The sequence below is a fragment of the Erinaceus europaeus genome, chromosome X (genome assembly GCF_950295315.1).
Source record: "Erinaceus europaeus chromosome X, mEriEur2.1, whole genome shotgun sequence".
NCBI classification, from domain to species: Eukaryota; Metazoa; Chordata; class Mammalia; order Eulipotyphla; family Erinaceidae; genus Erinaceus; species Erinaceus europaeus.
In genome coordinates, this window is record NC_080185.1 from 37,266,176 (window position 1) to 37,292,221 (window position 26,046).

Here is a 26,046-nt window from a genome sequence, read left to right on the forward strand (position 1 = left end):
AAAAATGAAAACACTTGACAAAACTATAGGATAAGAGGGATACAACTTCACACAATTCCCACCACCAGAACTCCATATCCCATCCCCTCCCTTGATAGCTTTCCTATTCTTTAACCCTCTGGGAGTATGGACCCAAGGTCATTGTGGGATGCAGAAGATGGAAGGTCTGACTTCCGTAATTGCTTCCCCACTGAACATGGGCGCTGACAGGTTGATCCATAATCCCACACTGCCTCTCTCATTCCCTAGTGGGGCGGGGTTCTGGGGAATTGGAGCTCTGGGACACATTGGTGGGATCATCTGTTCAGGGAAGTCTGGTTGGCATCATGCTAGCATCTGGAACTAGGAGGCTGAAAAGAAAGTTAACATACAAAGCCAAACAAATTGTTGGCCAGTGATGAACCTAAAGGCTGAAATAGTGCAGATAACTTGGATCCATCTGCATATCAGACTTCACGCTCAGGAAATTTGGGTTTTATAGAGAATGGGGAAGGTTCTTAGAGTTTAAGAAGGCAATAGATATTGTTATAACCAGGGTATTTGGGAATTTGGTTTACTTTGAATATTCGATCGTTAGGATTTGTTGTATCATATAAGATCTCACCATTATTTATGCCATTTAATGTTGTTTACAAATAGCTGTATCTTATATACTAACAAGACCAGTTGCTTCTGGTGTCTTTTATAATTATAAATGATTTAGTATTTCAAATAAAAAGTCATTTATTAGAAATGTATGAACATTTTAAGCCCACTGTTAAAATTCAATCAGTTTACCAGTTGGAAATCTTAAGTGCTTATTTCAACTTTTTAAAAAAGCTAAATAGTGGGAGTCGGGCTGTAGCGCAGCAGGTTGAGCGCAGGTGGCGCAAAGCACAAGGGCCGGCATAAGGATCCCGGTTCGAACCCCGGCTCCCCACCTGCAGGGGAGTCGCTTCACAGGCGGTGAAGCAGGTCTGCAGGTGTCTATCTTTCTCTCCTCCTCTCTGTCTTCCCCTCCTCTCTCCATTTCTCTCTGTCCTATCCAACAACGACAACAATAACTACAACAATAAAAAAACAACAAAGGCAACAAAAGGGAATAAATAAATAAATAAAAAAATATATAAAAAAGCTAAATAGTGTAAAAGACAGTAAATAATACATTTGTCAGGTAAATAAATAATGATCTTCTGTATTTAATATCCTAACAGGCATAATTGTCAACATAGTTATTTTATTGATGAATCTATTCCACAGTGAATAAAGAATCATATATTTTTAATTTTTTTATTTAGAAAAAGGAAAGAATAATCTTTTACAAGGGACTTCAAGGTTTATAATGGAAAATATGCTTAAGTTTAAAGGCATAGTGAGTAATCTCATTAAAGATTTTGAAGCAGACCCCACCAATGTGTACTGGAGCTCCACTTCCCCAGAGACCCACCCTACTAGGGAAAGAGAGAGGCAGACCAGTCAACGCCCATGTTCAGTGGGGAAGCAATTACAGAAGCCAGACCTTCCACCTTCTGCAACCCACACGACTCTGGGTCCATACTCCCAGAGGGATAGAGAATGGGAAAGCTATCGGGAGGGGATGGGATATGAAGATCGGGTGGTGGGAATTGTGTGGAACTGTACCCCTCTTATCCTGTGGTTTTTGTTAATGTCTCCTTTCTTAAATAAATAAAAATAGATAAAAAAACACAGAAAAAAAAGATTTTGAAGCAGGAGAAAGAATGTAAAGTGTACATGTTTTTTGCTTAATCTTCAGAATTACAACCTATTTCTGCATCATTTCAGATGCTATGTGTTGTGCAGTATATGGTGGTCAGTTATGCCTTCTTTTCTGCAGGGTGGTTATTTTGGCCAGATCAGAAACACTAAAAAGTCCTCTCAGCGATTGAAGGATGCACTGTTGGACCATGATCTTGCTCTTCCTCTATGTTTGCTTATGGCACAGCAGAGAAATGGAGTGATCTTTCAGGAAGGTGGAGAGAAGCATTTGAAACTTGTGGGAAAGCTCTATGATCAGGCAAGTTAAAGTCATTTTTGTATTATTTTGATGCTTTTTATCCTGGGAATGGAAAGTAGATAATGTGGTATAATTTGGAATATGTAATGTTGTAAATCATATGAATGTAAAACAGCTTTCATATAATACAGATTCTGCAACTAGATATTTCTGTATAAATTGAGATATTGAAGTATGACTGTAGAAGATTTAATAGTATGTGCAAGGTAGACAACTTCAGGTTGTTTACTCTTATACCTTTCCCAACTTCTAGGATTCTGGAATTTTATTTAAAAATAACTTTTTATTTTCTAATGATTCATTCACTTGGCCTGGAAGTTAGCCCAAGGTACCACACGTCACAGGTTCAGTCCCCAGCACCACTACAAGCCAAAGCTGAGCAGTAGTCTGGTCAAATAAATAAGCAAATCTGCAAAAAAAGAAAGAAAAAGAAAAGAATAGCTCCAAGTATTTAAAAAAAAAAGATTCAAGTGATTGGGTGGTGGCACACTTTATTGAGCCTCACACATTACAGTGTGCAAGGACCCAGATTCCAACCCCCAGTCCTCATCTATGCAGGGAAGCTTCATGGGCAGTGGAGTAGTGCTGCAGGTCTCTTCCTCTGTCTCTTCATTCCCTTTCAATTTCTCTGCCGCTATACAAAATATATTAGTAAATTCATGCATAAAATTTACTAGTGGGAGGAGAAAAAACTTGTATCACCCTGGCATATGTGACATTGAGGGTTGAAGTTGGCACACATACTTGGCTCTACCTCTGTGCTACCTCTCAGGTGGCTTACATACTTAAAACAATTTAAATATTTATTTTTATGAGATAGAATGATACAGAGTGAAACCAAAGCCTGCTCAACCTGGTTTATGATGCAGGGCATTGAACCTGGGACTTCAGAGCCTCAGATTTTGAAAGTCTTTTGCACAACCTTTATACTATCTCCCAGCCTCAATTGATTTACTTCTTCAGAGAGAAAAAAATGAGAGTGCCATTTAGCTTTGGTATATGATGATTCCAGGGTTTGCTGAAATATGGAATTTTAAGAGTTTATTGGAGATTATTGGAGAAATGTGTTAAGACAGCATTGTCTTGGTACAATTTCGTATCTCCCAAAAACATGTGATAGCACACCTACTCAGCACTAAAGTACCATTTAATGCCATCTAAAATCAGCAATTTTAATCACAAGATAAAGGTGACTTTTTCCTCCTTGTTATGCATTGCTGGTGATAAACATTTTGTTGGCTGCATCTGGTTTTTGTATTTAATATTTATAAATTTGTTTTACAAAGTTTTCATCTTTTGAAGGCAAGGAAATTCTGTGTACAAAAGTTGTTTGTTTGGTAATATATTTTGCTACTTAAAAACTGGGAAATTGAAACTTGGTTTTCTATTAAAGCTTTTAATTAGTCTACCTTTCATGGCCTTCGTGTGTCTGTGTAATATGGTTATGCTTGTAGATTGCCTCTAAATTTCTTTCAAGTGAAATATTTTAAATTCTTAATTGTTACATATTGCTATAGTGATAATCATTTGGAAAACGTTTATATTGACTTTCTAAAATGGTAGCATATTTGTGTTTTTTTTTGTCTTTATTTTTTCAAATTTAGTGTCATGATACCCTGGTACAGTTTGGTGGGTTTTTAGCATCTAATCTAAGCACAGAAGATTATATAAAGCGAGTGCCTTCAATTGATGTGCTCTGTAATGAATTTCATACACCCCATGATGCAGCATTTTTCCTGTCTAGGCCAATGTATGCACACCATATTTCAGTAAGTATATATTTTTTGTTGTCAATGAAGGGTAATTCACTATGTAATCAACTGATTTTCATATATGAGAATACATGAGAGCTTTCATTGATTGTGTCTAAGAATATCCTCATACATGAACAATAGTTCAATTTAAAATGTAGTTTTTATAGTAAATATCATCTGCCTGAAATGTATTCTAGCATTTGTGAAAATGGACAAGTCAACTTATGTACAATTTATTTTTTAAGTTTCTTTGTACATTGTTATCTGAGTGGCTGTAGAAAATTTCCTTCTATAAATTTAAAAGCAAAACAAAATAATTATTAACATTGAAAAAGAAAATGATTCCAATTTATTTACCTGTTTTATTTGCAAATGCATTTTAGTTTGGCATAGATACAGATTTTTTATTGCTCTTTTAATACTCAGTCCTGAGCATACAGTTAAAATGTCTCAGAGAATGGGAAAGCTATCAGGGGAGGGGATGGGATATGGAGATCGGGTGGTGGGAATTGTGTGGAATTGTACCCCTCCTACCCTACGGTTTTGTTAATGTCTCCTTTCTTAAATAAATAAAATAAAATCAAGTAGTATTAAAAAAATAAGACTTAGTTTCCTGTAACTATCCATTTTCTAGTTTAGTGTCTTATTAGCCTATAGAGCTATAGTTCTGAAACATTACTGTAGATGAGATTTATTTAGGAAATGTCTTAAACACTCATGCCATGAATTTAATCTCACGTCCCAAAATTTAATTCAGTAACTTGAATGGTACCTGGGAATATCTGTTTATTTGTTTTTCAGTGTACACTAATCCTGATGCAGGTGTATATACATCATTCTGATGAACACTTCTCTGAATAGTCATCTGCAGTTACATTAGTCCTATCAAGTAACTGACTTGCTGTTATGCATATTGCCTTCAAAGAAACAAAGAACAGAAAGACTTGCCACCCAGTGCAGTAGTGTCTGTTATGTAACTTTTAGGAAATGTATATTCATGGTTCTTGTTGTACTTCTCCTCACCTAAATGTAAAACAAAAACCAAATAGCAACAACAACAACAACAACAACAAAAAGCTAAAACATTACCAAACAGTAGATATCTAAAACAGTAGTGTCTATTAAAATTCAGATGAGGATGTGGAGAGAGAGGAGACAGTCCTCCCTCTCATTCTCTGTTTGGATTTTTCCCTGAAAATCAGTGAGTGACATTTAGTGAGAATTTACTTTTCTTCCTTCACTGCTACAGTCAGTCCTTTATTTGGAAACTGATATTTCCCCACTTTTTGTAAAGACCCAGCATATTCATTTTTGTGTAGTCGTAGATTCTGACCCTTCTGACTATTAGCTGTTATTTCATGTTTTTAATTCTATACTGTATAAGACTTCTATATTCTTATGCCTACTGAAAAGAAAAAAGGGATCCTACTTTAGAAGATAATAAGAATACAGAGCCAAATATATATAAATATAGACAGTTACAGAAAAATTGTCAACCCATATCTATAACCTTGGGAGAACTACTATAGCTTCCAATGGAGGGAATGGGGATACAGAGCTATAGTGGTAGGAATGCTGTGGGATTATACCCGTTATCTTATAATTTTGTAAATCAATATTAAGTCTCTAATAAAATAAAAAAAATACAGGGACATCTAATAGAGGCGTAGAGAAAAAAAGGACACTGAGAAATTGGGAGTCTGATTGATTATTTGATGGACCATCAGCTTTTAGTGTTTCTTTATCATCTGCTACACTTGGCAGACTTCCCTCTAACAACTAAATGTCAATTGGTTTAACTATAACTACTAGCTATACAACCATTCCTATGCTGTACTCTCTAGAGGGAGATGGGGGGGGCATAGATTTTTTTTTTAAGGCTTTTTCCTTTTCCTTAAAATCAGTTCAGAGAATTATGTCTTCTTTGTGTAGTCTCATGTTGTCATCCACTCCATTATTGATTAGTACCATCTATCCAGCAGGGATCCTGATTTCTTGTAAGATTGAGGTAGGAGAATTGATTCCTCTTAGGAATTCTGTCTAGTTCAGGAGTGTTAAGGGTGGTATGGCTGTAGACTCTCTTAGGAATTCTGACCTTCCCTCCAGTACTGAGAAGTTAACAAACTAGTCAGCAATATTAAACTCTTAACAAGCAGGAACAGCTGATTGCCTGTGGTTGGCTGAACTTTTCAGAAAATGGAACAGGTTGCTTATGCCATTCACTAACTTTTCTATAGCCTGTATAAAATATCGTGTCTTTGTTATTTAAGAGATACAAACCTCTGAGTAAGTAAATATCATTTCCTTCTCAGCATAGAGTCAGAAAATGGAATTATACAAGGTGGTTCTACAGCTAAATTAGGGATAATTGTTTTACCCATAGGCCACATCCCAGCCTAGTCTAGAAAGTGAGTCAATTTCTAAGCAACCTTGGTTGTACTTGAATGGGTATCCAGTCTTCCTTGGGGATTCTTGCTTTTGCTTCTTGGGTAAAATTCTCTCTTGAAGAGTCTTTGATTAGAGAGTGACTATGCATGAATATTGGAGAACTCATAGGCCCCTTCTATAAAGTGCTTGCTAGTAGTTTCTCATGGGAATAATTCAGCCAACCCAAAAAAGGAGGCTTTTTTTTTTTCTTAATTTTTATTTATAAAAAGGAAACACTGACAAAAAACAAAGGATAGGAGAGGTACAACTCCACACTATTCCTACCACCAGAACTCCGTATTCCATCCCCTCCCATGATAGCTTTTCTATTCTTTCTTCCTCTAGGAGTATGGACCCAGGGTCATTGTGGGGTCTAGAAGGTGGAAGGTCTGGCTTCTGTAATTGCTTTCCTGCTGGACATGGGTGTTGGTAGGTCGATTCATACTCCCAGCCTGAAGAGAGGTTTTGAACAATAATGAGAAGTATAGCAATAACTTTGGGTATCAGTTTTATTGCATAGATCTAGTTGCTTAGGTGACTTGAGATATAGAATAGAGCTGTTTTGCTGACGATGTTAGCTAGAAGGGGAGTTTAACTTTAGACAAAAAAAATATTCAGCTTAGGTAAATACGAAGTGCAGTCATCTTTTTTCTTTCTTTCTTTCTTTCTTTCTTTCTTTCTTTCTTTCTTTCTTTCTTTCTCTCTCTCTCTCTCTCTCTCTCTCTCTCTTTTTTTTTTTTTTTTTTGCCACCAAGGTTATCACTAGGGCTCCATGTGGGTACGGCAGATCCACCACTCCTGGCAGCATTTTTACCTTTTTCTTTATGATTTTTAAAAACATTTTAAAATATTTTATTTATTAATGAGAAAGATAGGAGGAGAGAGAGAAATAACCAGATATCACCCTGGTACATGTGCTGCCGGGCATTGAACTCAGGACCTCATGCTTGAGAGTACAGTGCTTCATCCACCATACCACCTCCCGGACCACTTTCTTTTATAATTTTTTATGATAGGACAGAGAAATTGAGAGATGATGGGGAGAGTGAGAAAGATAGATACCTGCAGACTTGCTTCACTGCTTCTGAAGCAGACCCCCCTGCAGGTGAGGAGTGGAGGCCCTTGCACTTGGTAATATGTGTACTTAACCAGGTGTGCCACCACCTTGCCCCCAGCCATCTTTTCTGACCAAGCCCTTCCTTCCTCCCTCCCTTCCTTCCTCCCTTCCTCCCTCCCTTCCTCCCTTCCTTCCTCCCTCCCTTCCTCCCTTCCTTCCTTCCTTCCTTCCTCCCTTTCTTCCTTCCTTCCCCTCTTCTTACGAGGATTAGAATATAATTCTTTCATATCTATAACCTAACTTGTGATTTAATAGTTGAGACCCACTTTGCAACATGAGTCTGAAACAAAGTCTTTCCCTGGTTCACATTCATGATTTTGTCTACATTAGGTAGCTTTTTTTTTTTTTTTTTTGCAGATAATTGTACCATTTTTTTTTTAGAACCTAAGCATATGTCATCCTTCTCACTAGTTGCTATCAATAGCAGCCAGCCTCAGACATTTAAAACTCTGCCTGGCACACTTTGATAGTGTACAGCTTTGCCATGTGCATGAACCAAGTTTGAGCCTGGCCCCCTACCTATTGGAGGGAAACTTAATTGTTGTGGCCTACCTCCCTCCCTCCTTCTTTCCCTCCCTCCCTCTTTTTCCTTTGTCTGTATCTGGAAAATATATCCCAGAGCAAAGAAACCTCAGTAATGACCAAAGGGGGAAAAATTAAGTCTTACCCTAGCTGTTGTCCTCTCAAGAAGCTGTTGTGATTGAGACTTCATTCCCATAGCTTTCATTCATATTAATAGCTTTGTTACATATGTGGCCTCAGTAGTTGACAACATGCTTTCTGACATGAAGATAATAGATTAATCTTCTCACTTCTAGAATATTTGTAGGATTTTTCATAGTCTGAGATACTTTTTTTTTTTTAACAAAGTGCTTTGTATACCTTCAGTCCAATTGGCATTAAGTACTCTGAATGGTAAGGAACAATGACACTTTTGCCTGTCATGGTGCAGAACATTAAATGGAAACTTTAACTTCTCAACTTCTGGTTCTGGGTTCCAATACAAACTAATAATGGTTTGGTGGGTTTCAGTTGTTTTCCTAACATTAAGGACAAGCTAGTCTAGGAGCCAGGTCATGCATGGTATGTCCATTTGAGTGTATTACATGTGTTACAATGCTCAAGGACCTGGGTTTAAGTTCCCAGTCCCCACCTGCAGGGGGAAACCTTTGTAAGTGCTGAAGCAGTGCTGCAGGTATCTCCCTCTCTACCTCCCCCTTCCCTCTGCCTTATTCTGTCTCTATCCAATAAATAAAATAAACATTAAGAAAAGAACAATCTAGTCTTAAATCTTAGTTTCATCTTCAGACATGATTCCTAAGCCAAGTAAAATTTTATTGTTGAGGGCTGTTATCCTTATAATACCAAGAGATAGAAGAACATGAAACAGTAGCATCAACCTCCCTTTGTATTATTTTCTTTCATTTTCTATTAGGCATACACTATGAATTAGTTAATATGCATCCCTTCCCACTGTAATGATAATTGAGTTGTTGGAAATGTCATGACATATTTTTCTGTTTCTTTATGCAAAAATACATCATGACTTCTCTAGCAACCCAATAGATGCTTTTTCTTTTTTTCTAAATCTTTATTTTTTAATTTTTTAAAATATATTTATTTATTGGATAGATAGCCAGAAATCAAGAGGGAATGGGGGATAGAGAGGAAGAGAGACACCTGCAGCACTACTTCACCACGTGTGAAGCTTTCTCCCCTGCAGGTAGGGAACAGGGGCTTGAACCTGGGTCCTTGCGCATTATGTAACGTGCACTCAACCAGGTTGAACCCAGCCCCTAATAGATGCTTTTTTCTCATAAGTTAAGAATATGGCATTACTCTGTCTTTCCAAATTAAGATACATCTATCAGACCAAAGAAGCTAGAACATCTGCATTGGAACAGTTTCTGGGGATGATTTTTATTATTTTTTTGGGGAAGAGGATTTATTTTATTAATGAATGTTGCTGGTAAGAACCTAGAATCCATGTAATAGTTATGAAATTGGTCATCTGATTATATTTTGATAAAGGGGTAAGTTTTTATACTATGAAAAGCAGTGCTATAAATGTGTTTTTTGTTTACTTTTTACTTCTAGTCAAAGTATGATGAACTAAAAAAATCAGAAAAGGGAAGTAAACAGCAACATAAAGTTCATAAGTATATTACATCATGTGAGATGGTGATGGCTCCTGTACATGAAGCAGTAGTCTCTTTACACGTTTCCAAAGTCTGGGATGACATCAGTCCTCAATTTTACGCCACATTCTGGTCATTGACAATGTACGACCTTGCAGTTCCACATACCAGCTATGAAAGAGAAGTGAATAAACTTAAAGTCCAGATGAAAGCAATTGATGATAATCAGGAAATGGTAAGTAATCCCCTCCTCCCCCACACACATGACAGAAAGAAATTGAGAAGGAAAGGGGAGTTAGAGAGGGAGAAAGATAAGTTACCAACAGGCCTGCTTTCACCACTTGTGAAGCTTCCCCTCCCATGGTATTTTTTTTTGTTTTGTTTTAGAAGATCAAATTCAATAATTTCATAGAATTAATTTCCATTTACTTTGAGCCAGGGTTCCTTAAAGCTATGATCTTATTGCTACATAATATCTTAGGTGGGCTTTTTGGTGACCTCTCAATGGGTGGGGCAGAAGCTTGGCAAATTAGTGAAAATTATGATTAATGAAAAGGTATTTTGAGTTTACTTTTCTACTGAAAGCTGTATTAGTAGCTTAAAATGTTTTGTGTGACTACAGTTGCAAAAGCAGTAGCATTTCCTCTAAGCAGAATTCTTGTGGGGCCGGAGGGGGGGGTGCTTAAATTAGTTAAGTCATGATGCTTGGTGATACTTGAGCTTGGTATGTCTTAAAAGTAGATGATATTTGTAAAATATGGAGACAAATAGGTTAGTCTAGATGTAATCTAAGGTTCAGGGAGACTGCTTTTACTATAGTGAATGATCTTGCTGATAGACTTGAGTGGTTAGGATAGGCCAGATTATATAAAGCATTGGAAGCTAGAAAAGAAGACTTGATAAAATTGGAATTTTAGACTCCCAAGTAGAGAAGTAATAATGACAAAAATTATACTGTAGAGAGATTCTTTGTAGGGGTTGGGTCGTGGCTCCTGGTTGAACGCACATGTTATGCTGCACAAGGACCCAGGTCGAACCCCTAGTAGCCACCTGCAATAGCTGCCACCTGCAAGGGGAAAGCTATATGAATGGTGAAGCAGTGCTGCAAGTGTCTCTGTCTCTCTCCCTTTCTCCTTCCTCCTCCCTTCTCAATTTCTGGCTGTCCTCTGTTCAACAAAGAAATAATGGTAATTAAAAAAAGAAAGATTACTTGTAATAGCAGTATGAAGGATACGTTTAATGGTGCTTAGTACTGGCATTAGCACAGAGACTGCCCAAGTGCCTAATGGAAAAATCACTGTGAAGTACTGTAGTATAATGACTAGTGAAGGTAGTTGGGTTACATAAGCAGCTGGGATATCAGGGTAAAGAATAAGAAAAGATCAGAAATTACTCCATACTTCAAAGTAAAAAAAAAAAAAAAACAGTGTTGGGAAGGTATACTTTTTGGTAGTGTATGAAGATAGGATAATCTTGTCTTGGATTTGTTGAATGGAGGTGAAAGTACCTCCAAGTAAACTCTTAAATATTCATATTAAAGCAGTTAATATAAAATCTATGTTTATCTCTTTGAATTCTTTAGTTAAAAGGAAGTAGTGTACCTATAATTAGAACGTGTCTATCTTATACATTGTAGCCTCCAAATAAAAAGAAAAAAGAGAAGGAACGCTGTACTGCCCTTCAGGATAAGCTACTTGAAGAAGAAAAGAAACAGATGGAACATGTACAGAGAGTTCTACAGAGGCTGAAACTGGAAAAGGACAACTGGCTTTTAGCAAGTAAGTTGTTGGGATTGTTAGTCTTTCTGTTGCTAAATTGTAAAACTAAACCTTTTTAATTTTGAAGGGTTTGAAGTATAATATGTTTATAATATGAAATATATTTATATTTCAACTCATTGTTCACTGTCCCATTCTTTGGTTATTTATTAACGCAGAATCAACTTCACATGTTCACCAGAGTAACTGATTTAGTTTGCTGGGGAAATTAATTGACTTCGTAACTATAATATTGGCAGCTATCATTCAACTTTGTGTATAAAATCATATTTCTGGAGAAAGTACAGATAAAAAATGCCCATAGGCATGTCCTTTTGGTTACAATATAAATAGTTTTGATTTTAGAACATTCATAACACTGAAATTAATACTTGAGGAAGAAGTTTACCACTTAATATATTTTTCCCTTATTTTTAGAATCTACCAAAAATGAGACCATCACAAAATTTCTACAACTGTGTATATTTCCTCGGTGTATTTTTTCAGCAATTGATGCTATTTACTGTGCTCGTTTTGTTGAATTGGTACATCAACAGAAAACTCCAAATTTTTCCACACTTCTTTGCTATGATCGAGTAAGTTATTTTTGTTTTGTTTTTGTTCAACCTTTAAATGTTCACACAAAGGTAGCTGAACATTATAATCTTCATAGGCATGATTGTGTGGCTAATACAATTCAACCACCACTAGATCCTCTGTCATCCCTTTCTGGCTTCACTTTTATTTTATTTTTTTTTAATTTATTGGGGAATTAATGTTTTGCATTTGACAGTAAATACAGTAGTTGTACATGCATAACATTTCCCAGTTTTCCATATGACAATACCACCCCCATTAGGTCCTCTATCATCCTTTTTGGCCCTGTACTCCCCCCCCCCCCCCCCAGAGTCTTTAACTTTGGTGTAATACACCAACTCCAGTTATGGTTCTACTTATGTTTTCTCTTCTGATCTTGTTTTTCAACTTCTACCTGTGAATGAAATTATCCCAAAAGCCAAACCACTACTATTCAATTTATTATGATTTTCTGTAAGTGATTTTTCAATTTTTTGAAATACGTTTTGTCTGGATTGCTTTTTTCAAATGTGTTGTTGTTGTTGTTGTTTTTTTCCTTCCCCTGTAGGTTTTTTCTGACATAATTTATACAGTGGCAAGTTGTACTGAAAATGAAGCTAGTCGATATGGGAGATTTCTTTGCTGCATGCTAGAGACTGTGACCAGGTGGCATAGTGATAGAACCATATATGAAAAGGTATGACTGATAAATACCCATGTGTTTTACTGTTGTATATAGTGATGACTTCAAGTAATTTGTAGGTTGTAAGTTTAAGATGTTGTCATCAAATAATGTTTAAAATGTTTAGAAACACAACTACTTTGTTTGGAAATGCTGTTTTTCCTATCTTAAACCGAAATGCCAAATATTACCGAATAAGCTGAACCTTTCTGTGAGAACTGTCATTCAAATGTTCATTGACCTAGTTTGGAACCACATATCTAATGCATTCAAGTTTCTGCTTTTTAAAATTATAAGTACAGGCCATTTCTTTAAAGTCACAACCTTTCCCCTCCTTCACGCCCACCATAGGAATGTGGAAATTACCCAGGATTCCTTACAATATTGCGAGCAACTGGATTTGATGGTGGCAATAAAGCCGATCAGTTGGACTACGAAAATTTTCGACATGTTGTACATAAATGGCATTACAAACTAACCAAGGTATGTATATGTATATGTATAACTATTTCTCAAAGATATTTTTTCTCTTTATACTAATACTTTTTATGATAATGACTCTATTTGTTGTAGGCATCAGTACATTGCCTTGAAACAGGCGAATATACTCATATCAGGAATATTTTGATTGTGCTGACAAAAATACTTCCTTGGTACCCAAAAGTTTTGAATCTGGGTCAGGCTTTGGAAACAAGAGTGAATAAAATCTGCCAAGGAGAAAAGGAGAAGAGGCCAGATCTATATGCATTGGCTATGGGGTAACAATTACACTTTAATGTGATTTATGAGGCTAGATGACAGAAGGATTCTGAAGAATTTAAAATGTTTTACACTCTTAAACTTTATCTTCTGCCTTACTTCAGGAGATTATGGGAGATTATGCGATCATGTTCCCACAGGCTGGTGAGAGTGATCACTTCTGATTATGAGTTTCCAGTCTATACTGGATGATAATTTCAAAAGTCATATATAATATGTCTTGGTTTAGAGGAATTTTATCATCAGTCGTTATCAGAGCTAGGGGACATCTTAGTATAAGGATTAGTTTACATTGAAATTTTTGTTTTCAATGAAGCATCCTGAGCTTTCTAATCATCTTCCATACCTTTTTGAAAAATTAATAATTTTATTCACTAGAACCAAGTAGCAAAGTGAATAACTTGTTTATTCTTTTGAACCCCATGTCTGTGTGTTATGATTTGTATATTTAAACACTTTGTGCGACTTTCAGCTACTCTGGGCAGTTGAAAAGTAGAAAGTCATACATGATACCTGAAAATGAGTTTCATCACAAAGATCCCCCTCCGAGGAATGCAGTTGCCAGTGTACAGAATGGCCCTGGTGGTGGGCCTCCGTCTTCATCAATAGGAAGTGCATCTAAATCAGATGAAAGCAGTACTGAGGAGACTGGTATGCTTATTTTAAAAATTGATAAGTTTTTGCTTCAATAACCAGTTTTATTTTGAATCACACATCAGATAAATAGTGGGTTGGTATTTTTATTTCCCAGGAGGAGTTATTTGTCAAGAAGTAATTGGCCATTTGTTTCTTTGTAATTAATCTCTAGTCATTTTTGCTGTGGAATTATAATATACTTATATTTGAAGGACTTGTCAAATAAAAATTTGTCTTCATTTCAGATAAATCAAGGGAGAGATCTCAATGTGGTATGAAAGCTGTTAATAAGGTTTCTAGTGCCACACCTAAAGGGAATTCAAGCAATGGAAATAGTAGCTCTAACAGGTATGGCTTCTGAGCTAGATGTCATATTTCTGAATTCTTACATGGTTAGCTTCACTTGACATCAATGTTGAGCACTCACTATGGAAAACATACTGGACATTGAAATTGTATTTAGAAGTATGAGAATTTACTCACTGGTAGGTATTTGTCTTGCTATGAATACAGCCCAGTTTTGAGCCCTGATACTACACATTGGAGTGCCACAGCACCTCAGGGAATTTTCTGCTGCTGTGGTGTGTCTTCCCTTTTCCCTTTTATCTGAATGAAAAAGTAGCTTAGGAACAGTGAAATTGTGTATATACAAGACCAAACCTCCAGGGGGAAAAATAAAGAAAAGAAATTGCATTTACTTCTACTTTGATGGATGTATGCTGCTTATCATCTTTAGGATTTTTTAAAAATTTATTTTATTTTTTTTTATTTTTGAGAGAGATGCAGAGAGAGAGAGAGAGAGGGAAACACCAGAGTACTACCCAGCTCTGGCTTATGGTGGTATAGGGGATTGAACCTGGGACTTCGGAGCCTCAGGCCGGAGAGTCTCTTTGCATAACCATTATGCTATCTACCCCTGCCCAGGATTTTTTTAAAAAATTTTTTTATTGCTATCGGGGCTGGGACTTGGTACTGGTACTACAAATTCATAGATCCTGGTGGTCACTATTTTATACTTTTTTATTAAGACAAATAGGGACACACACACACACACACACACACACACACACACACACACACACACACACACCTACCTACCTACCTACCTACCTACCTACCTACCTACCTACCTACAAGTGGGAAGTGGAGGGCTTGAACCAAGGTAATGTGTGGGTTCAACTGAGTATACCACCACCTGCAAATCTCCCCCCCCCCAACCCCAACCCCCAGGATGTATATAATACTGTAACATACTTTGTTTTTCTTGTTGGGAAATGGTATGGAAGGTAGGTAGACATTGTGAAGTAAAGAAATTATTGGGTTGTTGAAAAAGTCATGACATTTTTTTTTTTTGCATGACTTTTCCGACTACCTTTCCGACTATCTTAGGACTGATTTTCTATGGACAATCTAGATAAGGATGATTAGCATAAGAGATGTCTGTGCTGATTTAGAGCAGTGAATCATCTAGTCAAATAATCCATTTCTGAAAGTAGCACCCTTGGTTGATTTGTTGGATATGTTACATTATAATCCTCAGAGGTGAAAGAATATACACGCACACACCAAAAAAATGAAGCCTGGCTTCATTTTTTGAATGAAAAATGGTTGAGGGATTTTGTTGAGGGATTAATGTTTTTATTAACATTAATAATGTTAATAATTTTATTAACATTATTAATGTTAATGTTAATGTTAATCCCTTTTGTTGAGGGATTAATGTTTTACATTTGACAGTAAGTACAATAGTTTGTACATACATAGCGTTTCTCAGTTTTCCACATAACAATACAACCCCCACTACATCCTTAGTCATCCCTTTCTGGCTTCACTTTTTTAAAAAATTTCTTTATTGGGGAATTAATGTTTTACATTCAATAGTAAATACAATAGTTTGTACATGCATACCATTTCCCAGTTTTCCATATAACAATACAACCCCCACTAGGTCCTCTATCATCCTTTTTGGACTTGTTTTACTTTGGTGCAATACGCCAACTCCAGTTCTGGTTCTACTTGTGTTTTCTCTTCTGATCTTGTTTTTCAACTTCTTTTGGATTCACTTTTAATTGTTCTTTTAAAATCTTCTATTTATGAAATTTACTTCGTATTGGATAAAGAAGTACTTCCTTTTGACTTGCTTGAAAGTTCTTCAGTTTTTGAAGTGCTGGCCTTATTGTTTTTTTTTTTCATTCATTTTTATTAATGAAAGAAAGAGAACTAGTGTTACTCTGGTCTATGTAATACTGGGAATCTAATACATGACTTCATGCTTGAGAGGCCACTTACCAGACCACGAAAATTTTTTGTTGTTGTTGTTAATGTTCTGATATGGCACTGGGACTTTGATTTTTACTCTTCCTGGACTGTTTTCTTTTTTTCCAGTTTGTTTCAGTGGGGAGACGTGGAGAGACATCAGTGTGTCACTTCCATGATTTCCATAGCTTCTTCTCCTGCCACAGTGCTTCCATGTGGTTTCAAGGCTTGAATCTGGGCCTTTTAATGTGCTAAGACTTGCACTTTACTGGGTAAATTATCTTCTGGCCTGTTCTAGAACTTTTTTTACGTTACTGTCATCTGGGCTTCACCATTCTGAACTAGTTTTTTCATATATAGTGAGCAAGAGAACAACCATTATGCTAAAACTTGCACCTGTGTAGTAAGGGCCTGGGGTCAGAACTGGGTCACACTGCTAAGCAGGAATGATCCTAGGTGAATGATCTCAGTGGTCCCTGCTCTAGTTTTTTTTTAAACCAGAGCTTTGCTTCTGGTGGTACTTGGGTTTGGACCTGGAACCTTTGGTGTCAGAGGCCTGAAGTCTTTTCTATGCTTTCTTCCTTAGAACTTTTGATGTTAATATGAATTAAGAAACCTATTATAATTGAAAATATAGAGTATATTTATGATCATTTGTCTTAAAAAATGTTTGTCTTTTATTATTAAGCAGCAAAATTATTAAAGAAAATGAAAAAGAAAAAGCAAAAGAAAAAGAAAAAGAGAAAAAAGAAAAGACTCCAGCTACTGCTCCAGAGGCCAGGATACTTGGTAAAGATGGCAAAGAAAAACCAAAGGAAGAGTGGCCAAATAAAGATGAAAAAGCAAGAGAGACAAAGGAAAGAACACCTAAGTCTGACAAAGAAAAAGAGAAGTTCAAGAAGGAAGAAAAAGTAAAAGAAGAGAAATTCAAGACGACTAACCCTAATGCAGAATCAAAATTAACTCAAGAAAAGGAAAGAGAGAAGGAGCCATCCAGAGAAAGAGATATAACAAAGGAAATAAAACCAAAGGAAAATATGAAAGGAGGAGAAAAACCACCCGTTTCTGGGTCCTTGAAGTCACCTGTTCCCCGATCAGACAATGCAGAACCTGAAAGGGGCAAGTTGTTCTTTTAACATTTGATTATCTTGGTGGTTGTCATGTGTAGTTCTTGTCTCCTTGTTTTTGACTAGTTATTAACCTTAAAAACTGGTGATAAGTGTCTAGAAAAAGTGAAAATATGCCTTGTTGTGACTTTTTTTTTGTTGTTCCAACAGAACAAAAACGTCGTAAAATTGATACCCACCCTTCTCCATCACATTCCTCAACAGTAAAGGTTAGTATAGCCTGAGGAAGGCAGCGTCCATGTTAGGCTCACCTGTTTGGAATACGTGTCCTGACTTCCTTCAAGTCTTGTGCCAAGTATTCACTGGAGCCACTGGAGGTTTAATATTGCATTAGAAAATGAATTTTTTACATATTGGTGGACTGATTTTTCCTATTGAGTATTTTTACTAAAAAATATTAAAACTTTAAGGACTTAGCACTCATTTTGTAGTGTTTGAAAGTGCAAGAGAAATTTTGCCCAGAAGTGCCTCACTGCTTTAAGCAGTCTTTTTTGGAGTGCAATGGTAGCTACAAGCAAATGAATCTTTTCAGCAGAATGAAGCCTATTTTTCGGCATAAATATTGAAGAATATATAGCACTGAAGACTTCCTGGATGAAACAGGATAAACAAGATACCTCTGCATTCATCAAGCTTCTTGATGAGCATCATGCCGATGTGTGCCTTCTAAGAAGGAATCTTGAAAGGAGTTCCATTTTAAAGTCTCCTTGGTGATCAGTTCTCCTGTAGTTGTGTATATTCAGTGAGCATGCAGCTTCTGTTGTATCTTCCCTTGGAGGTTTATTTATAACCATTGGGTTCCCAACAAGTTGAACCTTGCGTTACGATAAAAGCAGATGTGGCATCCAATTCTACTACCCAGCAAAGAGAAACCCCAAGCATTCAACTGCAGCACAAAATCGTGGGTGTAGCCTTCTTGAAGACTCAGGGTAGCCATTCCTTGCTCCATATTTAATTTTAATTCTAAAGTCATCTAATTTCATGGAATCTTTGAATTTGCAGTACGTTGAACTTTTAAAAACTGTAAGTTAATTAATTCTTCATCAAGAGCACTGTGGCGGAATACCATATATATATTTTTTAATGCTTGTTTTTGGTGGGAGGTATGAGAATCACCATTAGAGGAACTTTGTAAAGCAAACTGATTACTCTTTTATAGAATATATTTTGTTCTCTTGTTAATATAATGCCACAGTTTTCTGGCTAAGATAAAAATGTATTTTTTTATTGTAGAATCACAAGTAAAGTAAAATTGGAAACCTCCCAATTAAAATGTATGAAAATTTAAGGCAATGTTCTTCCACAGTGACCTCCACTACTTAATGCTTTTTGTGGAGAATAAATGTTTTGCTTTCTCAGACTTCTTAATAGTAACAATAACTTAAATACAGTATTATGGAATATGTGGCATTTGATATTTATTTTTAATATCTGGGGAGAGACAGTAAGATTTTTATTTCTTACATTGAATACATATAATTAAGTTTTTTAACATTACAATTCCATTACATAGTTTTGCTTTTGTTTTTTATTATTGATATTCATATAATAATGACATCACAAGATTTTTCCTCACAAGAAGTAGCTGGTTTATTTCCAGGTTACAGCCATACTTCCCAAAGTTCCTCTGGGTTCTGACAACTATGCCAGCTTACCTGTCATCTCCATTCATTTTCTACAGGACAGTCTCATCGAACTCAAGGAGACTTCAGCAAAGGTTTGAGTCTTTTAAAATCATCATGCCTAAGTATAACAAAACAAAGCAAAAAAAGCCTTTACTTCACTTAGTAGATGCCTTTCCCTAGTAAATTCAGTAAACTTTAGAATAACATTTAAAAAAAATCTTATCACAAGCAATGGATAATGCTCCCTATTGATGAAATTGTTATGTCTGTTGTGGCAACATCTCTCTCTTTTTGTGCTGTATTATGCCCTATACTTTTATTCTTCAAAATCTGGAAAACCACATAAAATTTGGGAAACAGGGTGTTGGTTTATTTGGAGAAATAGGCTTATTTAATTACTCAAGGCTTTGTTTTCTGATGTTTGGCAACCCAAAGACCAAAAAGTAAATGTGATGCGGTCACATAACTGTCTAAAAAATTTAGCCCTTTTAATTAATAGAATATTACTTATATTACCTCTACTATGCTACCTTTTTGGTAGTTTAGTCATAATATCAAGATATGGTTGATGTAAACCAGTCATTCTCTGGAGGGGAATACTCAACTTGGTGGCTGTATTTACGTGTCAGTATTTTGGCCTATTACTCTACTTTCTTGAGTATTCTGCTACTGAAAATAATGTGTAATCTATGTATCTTATTGCAGAATTCATTTCATTATTGTAGTTGAATTGTCCATTGTTCATGTTATTTTGTCTTTATTATAAAATTTGTATGCTCTTTCATTTGACATTTCTATTTTGCCTCCTCTTATCTCTGCTAAGTACTATTCCTTGCTGATGGACCAATACAGAATGAAATTTTGAGACAAAACGAGTTGACATCACTAACTGCTTTTAGATTCCTAGTTTTATGATGAAATGTCTGGATATTTTGAGCAAATAAACAAGAATTCTCAACAATTTAGTTCAGCCATTGTACCCATGTTCTGAACGTGTAGCATTGTTTTTTAGAACATACTGTATTAATCAAGAGTATCAGCTGTACTGTGAACACTTTTTTTAAAGTAAAAATTTTTTACTGGCTTGATTAAATATGTATTGCATTATACTAGGTTTTCATAACCAGATTGGAATTGTGTATGTTGGTTTTAACCATCAGTCTTAACTATGGCCTGTATGGACTATCTTAAATTCATGAATTGACAATGTTTCCTTGTACTTATTTCCTGAAATATACTTTGAAGCAGTTTTGAAACCTGCTGTTATAATTAACTGAATTTCCTAATCAATGATGAAGATTATGGTTCCTTATATTTGTGAAAGTCTTTTGAAAATAAAACATATGTGAGATAAGCATATGTTATTTCATGCTCATATCAGTGCTGTAAGGCAGATAGCACAGGTGGTAGTATCTTTTATAAGAGACAACAAACTTAACTCTTTCCCTGTTCCACATGACTTCTTAGTACCAAAAAGTGGACTGAAACTAAGGTTCTGTAAGCATTCCGTAAGCACAACAAAAAAATATTCCTAAAACAATGGTTCCTTGATTCCTAGCACCCATTTCAACAGTAGTTGAAAGGATTCCTTTAGTGTTTGTCATGTTTTTAAAACTAGTGATTTAAGCCATTTTCCTTACCCCCTTAAAAAAAGAAAGAAAGGAAGAAAAAGATGTTCTTTTTGTGGGCATTTAAAATTCAATAGATTTATTCCACATTCAACCAGAAAATCTTGTAAGTGGCATATGGATATACTTCTAAAAATTATATAACTCACACACCTTTTTGAACCCTTAGTGCTTATTATTGTACATGACAGTATGATTAGGCATTGAATACATATTTGAAATAATAAACTCTTTGACTTTTAGACTTTGGTAAACACCCAAAGTTTATTGGTCTGCACAGTAGTTGATGGTGCATTTTATGTATCTAGGAAAGTTTAATAGTACATGAATATCTTAGAAAAACATTTGGGGGTGGGGGTAGATAGCATAATGGTTATGCCAAGAGACTCTCGTGCCTGAGGCTCCCAAGTTCCAGGTTCAAACCCCCCTACACACACACACACACACACACACACACACACACACACACACACACACACACACACACACACACACACACACACACACTATAAACCAGAGCTGAGCAGTGCTCTGGTTAAAAAAAAGGAAGGGGCCAGGAGGTGGCGCATCTGGTTAAGCGCTCACAATGCACAAGGACCCAGGTTCGAGCCCCTGGTCCCCACCTGCAGGGGGAAAGCTTCATAAATGGTGAAGCAGGGCTGCAGGTGTCTCTCTCCCTCTCAATCTTTACCTCCCCTCTCAATTTCTCTCTGTCTCTAATAATAAATAAAAAAATATTTTTAAAAAAGGAAAAGAAAGAAAAACATTTGGACTTGATCTTTAAATTGATGGTATACATCTACTGTTTCTGTTGTAGTTTTTATATCTTACAGGATTTGAAAGATGTATGTCTATATTTTCATAACACACACCACCTCACCCCCACCCCACGATTCTCTCACTGCTTTAGTTTAACCTGGTTATGCTTTGTCCCTGGGATATTTTCTCATTTCCTCTCCCTCTCCTCTCCCATTCCCCCCCCCTCAAATAACATGATTTTTACATTCAAGTCTATGCTAAAATACATGGACATTATTTTTCAAGTGAAATTAAGGGAAGACAAATCTAGGTTAGTATCTAAATATTTTCTGTCAATTCACGCTTCATCCCCAATTCTCAGTTGATATATTTCCAATTTTAGTCAACTGTATTTTCTCTTACTAATCTTAGCAGTTACATTAAGTGAAGACATGAAAAAATGTGCTTTTTTTTACAAACCAAATATCTGGTTTAAAAAGGGGAGCAATACCTATTCTACCTGGGCACACAATTCAGCATTACATTCTGAAAATTCTTAAAATAAGAATTTATAATCAAACTCAAATCTTTAAATGATAGTATCTCAGTTTATTATAGGCTTAATAAAGTCAATATGATAGTGTTCACAAAACAGATTTTGAAAATCAGGGAAATTCAGTTTTTGGATATTGGTGATCTTACCAACAATATAGCAAGAATAAAATTTTAACAGTGGTACATGGAGGGCAATGCAATAAATCATTAATTTTATTTGACATGTGTTGAGTACTAGTGAGTACTCATGTGTAGAAAAAAAGGACACATTAGGTCCCCTACCATACTAGGAGCTATATTACAGGAAAAATAAAGGACATGACATTTGTATGGAAAACTGTTACAAAAAAGGTGCATATAAAACCAAGAGTTAACTAGAATGTGAGTTGCAGAATTTTGGGATGGTGAAAGCTAGAAGAACTTCTAGATGAGCCATCTTTGAAGGCTAAGTAGGGTTAAAAGAGATGAAGATAAAAATGAGCTACCATTCTGGTAAAGGGCACTGCTAGGAAAAATGGGATGCTATAGAATAGTAGTGATCACAGCATAGATTACATTGGGTTGCACTATAGTAGGATATAATTTTGCAAAGATTATAAATAACTTGGAATACTTAAGCTAAGGAGCATATACCATAGGTAGTGAGAGACTGCATGTTTTGTGGGAGAGTATTGTGATCAGAACTGTTCTTAGAAGGGTAAAAAGGAGTCAAATTGGATACATTTCCAAATTAAGAATTTCTAGGATTCTTCTTATTTATTTATTTTTTTTTGGCAATACAGAATCCATGTAGGTACAGTTCAAAACATTTGTGTAGTGATATATATTTTATGTGCACACGTGTGCTTATTTATAACCACAGCCTTTTATTAAGCAATACTTTTCTTAGTGAAATCTTCCTTGAGTGTTGCATTAATATAGTATTTGCCTCACCAGTTTCATAAGTACTGCTAACTTCAAATATGAATGAACAGTGAGAAAGTCTTCAAGAGTCATTTAGGACATTACACCCAGCAAGAGTACCTTTTAGACAAGTATTTTCATGACTGTTTCTCTTTCTTTTTGCTCCTTGTTATTAATAAAAATTTTGTCTATTTCAGTTGATCATCAGCTTTTTCACACTGAAATTTTAAAGAGTCTACTTCTGCATTGCTATGGCAGTTTTTCTGAGCCAACAGAATTGAAAATGTTTGGTGGTGTTAAAAATATGCTTCTTTAATTCTCAAGCTAATGGTTACTATTTTCATGTATTCCTTTGAATATCAAAGGATTTCCCTGTGTAAAAATATTTAACTTTTCATTCACTGTTCTTTTCATTCCTAAGGTACATATCTAGAATTGTGTAATGAGTTTTATTCAGTATTTTGTTATCTTTTGATATCTTAAACATAAGCTTGTAGCACCATTATAAATACCCAAAGATTAGGTATCTGATTACATTCTTAATATTTTCTTTTATAAAAATTTCTATATTTACAACTTGCATAAACAGAATTATTTCTTAATTATTTAGCATCAGCACAGCCTTTATTTTTACTGTCTTATGGCCTTTTGTCAGAGGAAAAATAGGTAGAGAAGTTCATTTCAGTTTTTAGTGTTTAAATTGAGTGATTATCCTTAGCTGACTATATGATTTTCTGAGCTATTTAGAACCAATAAGACAAATTCCACATTCAGCCATGATTATTTGAGATCATTTGGACTGCTTGTAGAAGTAGGGAGTATGCAGCCTTTACAATGATGAAAATAATTTAGGATTATCTATACATGGATACACTAAGGTAGAAAAGACTTACTAGTTAACATTATGGCTTGGTTTTATTTTATGCTTTTGTGTTCCATCATTAGTTACCTATCAGTGGATGGTAAAATTGTTTAAAATGTTCATGATTGTGCAGAGGTTTAAGGTTTGTCTTTAAAAAATGGTGACAGTAGAGAAACTTCAGTCACAATTTTTAATTTATAAGTCTTGTGATGGCATTGACATTCAAGCTATTACATTTACTAATTTAGTCTCATTTGAGATAGGACTGAGTTTAAGTGATAATTTTTATGAGGCCAATAATTCAAGTCTTTCCATAATTTGTACAACGCTCTTTTACTTCTTATAATCCAGGCAGCTGAGCAGCAGTTTTGACTTTGGGTCTAACTACCAATTATCTTTCATTAAATAAACAAGCAAATTATACCAAAACTGGAAAACTAATAATCTTTAGTAATATTGCCTTAATTTAACAGCTCTACACTAATCATACTCCTCCACCACTGTCCAAGAGTAAGGAGAGAGAAATGGACAAGAAAGATTTGGACAAGTCGAGAGAAAGATCCAGAGAAAGAGAGAAAAAAGATGAAAAGGACAGGAAAGAGCGGAAAAGGGTTTGTAATTTTTAAAAAACTAGTTTGGGAAGCTCATTGTCATATATGATAGTTTTTGTTTGTTTTTTTTAATTATTGTTGTTGCCTCTTAACATGTACTAGTTTTGGGACTGGGAAGCAGATCACCCAATAGAACCTACATAGTTCTATGCTTGAGGACTGAGATTTCACCCCCATGGTGGGAACACCATACATAGCTCCATTAACAGTGGAGTATTGCTGCTACTCTCTTTCACACTCTGTATTTGTCTCTGAAACTTAAAAAGAGAGGTCTGTTGGGAGTAGTGGAATCATGCAGGCACAAGGCCCCCAGAGGGCAAAAGTAAATATATGAATAAATAAGCAAAGCAAATCATACAAGTTTGCTCCATGACAGTGTATTGTTTAGTGTTTTAACTGATGTTTTCACTCTAAATGTGTTTGAATCTTCTACAATAATATGGATCTTCAGCATAGTAATCTCTACTAGCTTTGATTATCCTTTATATCATTTTTATCAATATGTGAAACTACTCCAAATATTGTATAGTAATAGGTAACATGTACTTCTAGTGTAAAAGTAGTACTTTTAAACAAAAATATAAACTCTTCATCAATGTAATGCATTTCACAATTCTTGCTTCCAGGACCACTCAAACAGTGACCGTGAAGTAACACTGGACTTAAACAAGAGGCGGAAAGAGGAAAACGGAACAAGTAGGTAGATTTAGTAATACTTTCAAAGCAATCACCAAACTGAATTGGAAAAGGCTTTCATGATTTTCTTTTGTAATTTTAGTGGGGGTTTCAAAACACAAAAGTGAAAGTCCATGTGAGTCTCCTTATTCAAATGAGAAAGACAAGGAAAAAAATAAGTCAAAATCTTCAGGCAAAGAAAAAGGTGGCGATTCATTTAAATCTGAAAAGATGGATAAAATCTCCTCCGGTGGCAAAAAGGTAAATTAGGAAAACTAAGGAACAATATACTTAGGTAATCAATCAATCAGCCTTTTGAAAATTTAGCAAGTACTAAGTTTTTTAGGTAAATAGTTTTAATTTACTGGGAAGACAGGTTATCTGGGAAATTCGACCCAGTTCAGTCCCAAATTACTGGGAGGGTAGAATTCATTAAAATTCCTTTCCTTTCCATTCTATTTCCACCTACTTCTGTTCATTGAGTTTCAGCCATTTTATTTTATTTTATTTTTATTTTATTTTATTTAGTTTTTTCCACTCAATTTTTATTTTTAGTTTTCTTCATTCCTGAGAATAAAATTAGACTACATGTGTTGTTCTTGATCACCATACTGTTTTTTTTTTTTAAATCTTTGTGGTTTTAAGAAAAACTTCTATAACATTTTCTCTTATTAAAAATATATTTGAAAGTTATATTTGATTTTGAAATTAAGTATAGTGTGTATTCTTTTTGCTAATAATGGATGATGCTCATCATAAATCTTACGTATTTTCCATAAAATGAGCAACCCATTGCTTAAGCAAAAGGGCCTACAGAACATTATTATGTTAATATATTCACCATATATGTATGCCACATTCATAATTCTTAAGTAGTTCTGAAAAATTACAAGATGAAAAGTTTTTTTTTTATTGTATGATTTTAAGTGGAGGCAGTTTCTATTAAGTGAATTTTTTTTGTTGTTGTTGAGGTCAAATTCATTTAACTTATAATTAAACTTTTGAAGTTTACAGTTCAGTGGCATTTAGGATACTCACACTGTTGTGAAGTCATCATCTTTATTTAATTTCAAAACATTTTCATCATCCCAAAGGGAAACTTCATACCCATTAAGCAGGCATTCCTCATTTTTCAGTTTACCTTCCCTTTAACCCCCAACAGCTACTAATCTACTTTCTGTCTATGGACTTCCCAATTTTGGATAT

The 26,046-nt window shown here is 35.3% G+C and overlaps 1 protein-coding gene across 10 annotated transcripts in view; it reads left to right on the forward strand.

The window, feature by feature from the left end:
* The window catches only part of THOC2 (THO complex subunit 2), a 127,899-nt gene that overhangs the window by 82,467 nt on the left and 19,386 nt on the right, over positions 1-26,046 (forward strand). For 4 of the 10 annotated variants that reach the window (XM_060183231.1, XM_060183233.1, XM_060183234.1 and 1 more), the window contains 16 exons: positions 1,835-2,014; positions 3,619-3,783; positions 9,410-9,685; positions 11,087-11,228; positions 11,646-11,803; positions 12,352-12,480; positions 12,817-12,948; positions 13,039-13,223; positions 13,697-13,875; positions 14,106-14,208; positions 16,805-17,235; positions 17,394-17,452; positions 18,844-18,960; positions 24,028-24,165; positions 24,792-24,861; positions 24,944-25,101. In XM_060183231.1, coding sequence (XP_060039214.1) covers positions 1,835-2,014; positions 3,619-3,783; positions 9,410-9,685; positions 11,087-11,228; positions 11,646-11,803; positions 12,352-12,480; positions 12,817-12,948; positions 13,039-13,223; positions 13,697-13,875; positions 14,106-14,208; positions 16,805-17,235; positions 17,394-17,452; positions 18,844-18,960; positions 24,028-24,165; positions 24,792-24,861; positions 24,944-25,101 — 2,622 coding nt within the window. Of the gene's footprint in view, positions 1-1,834; positions 2,015-3,618; positions 3,784-9,409; positions 9,686-11,086; positions 11,229-11,645; positions 11,804-12,351; positions 12,481-12,816; positions 12,949-13,038; positions 13,224-13,696; positions 13,876-14,105; positions 14,209-16,804; positions 17,236-17,393; positions 18,245-18,843; positions 18,961-24,027; positions 24,166-24,791; positions 24,862-24,943; positions 25,102-26,046 lie in introns of those variants that run through there. The other 6 variants (XM_016188638.2, XM_060183232.1, XM_060183235.1 and 3 more) reach the window with 6 other exon arrangements.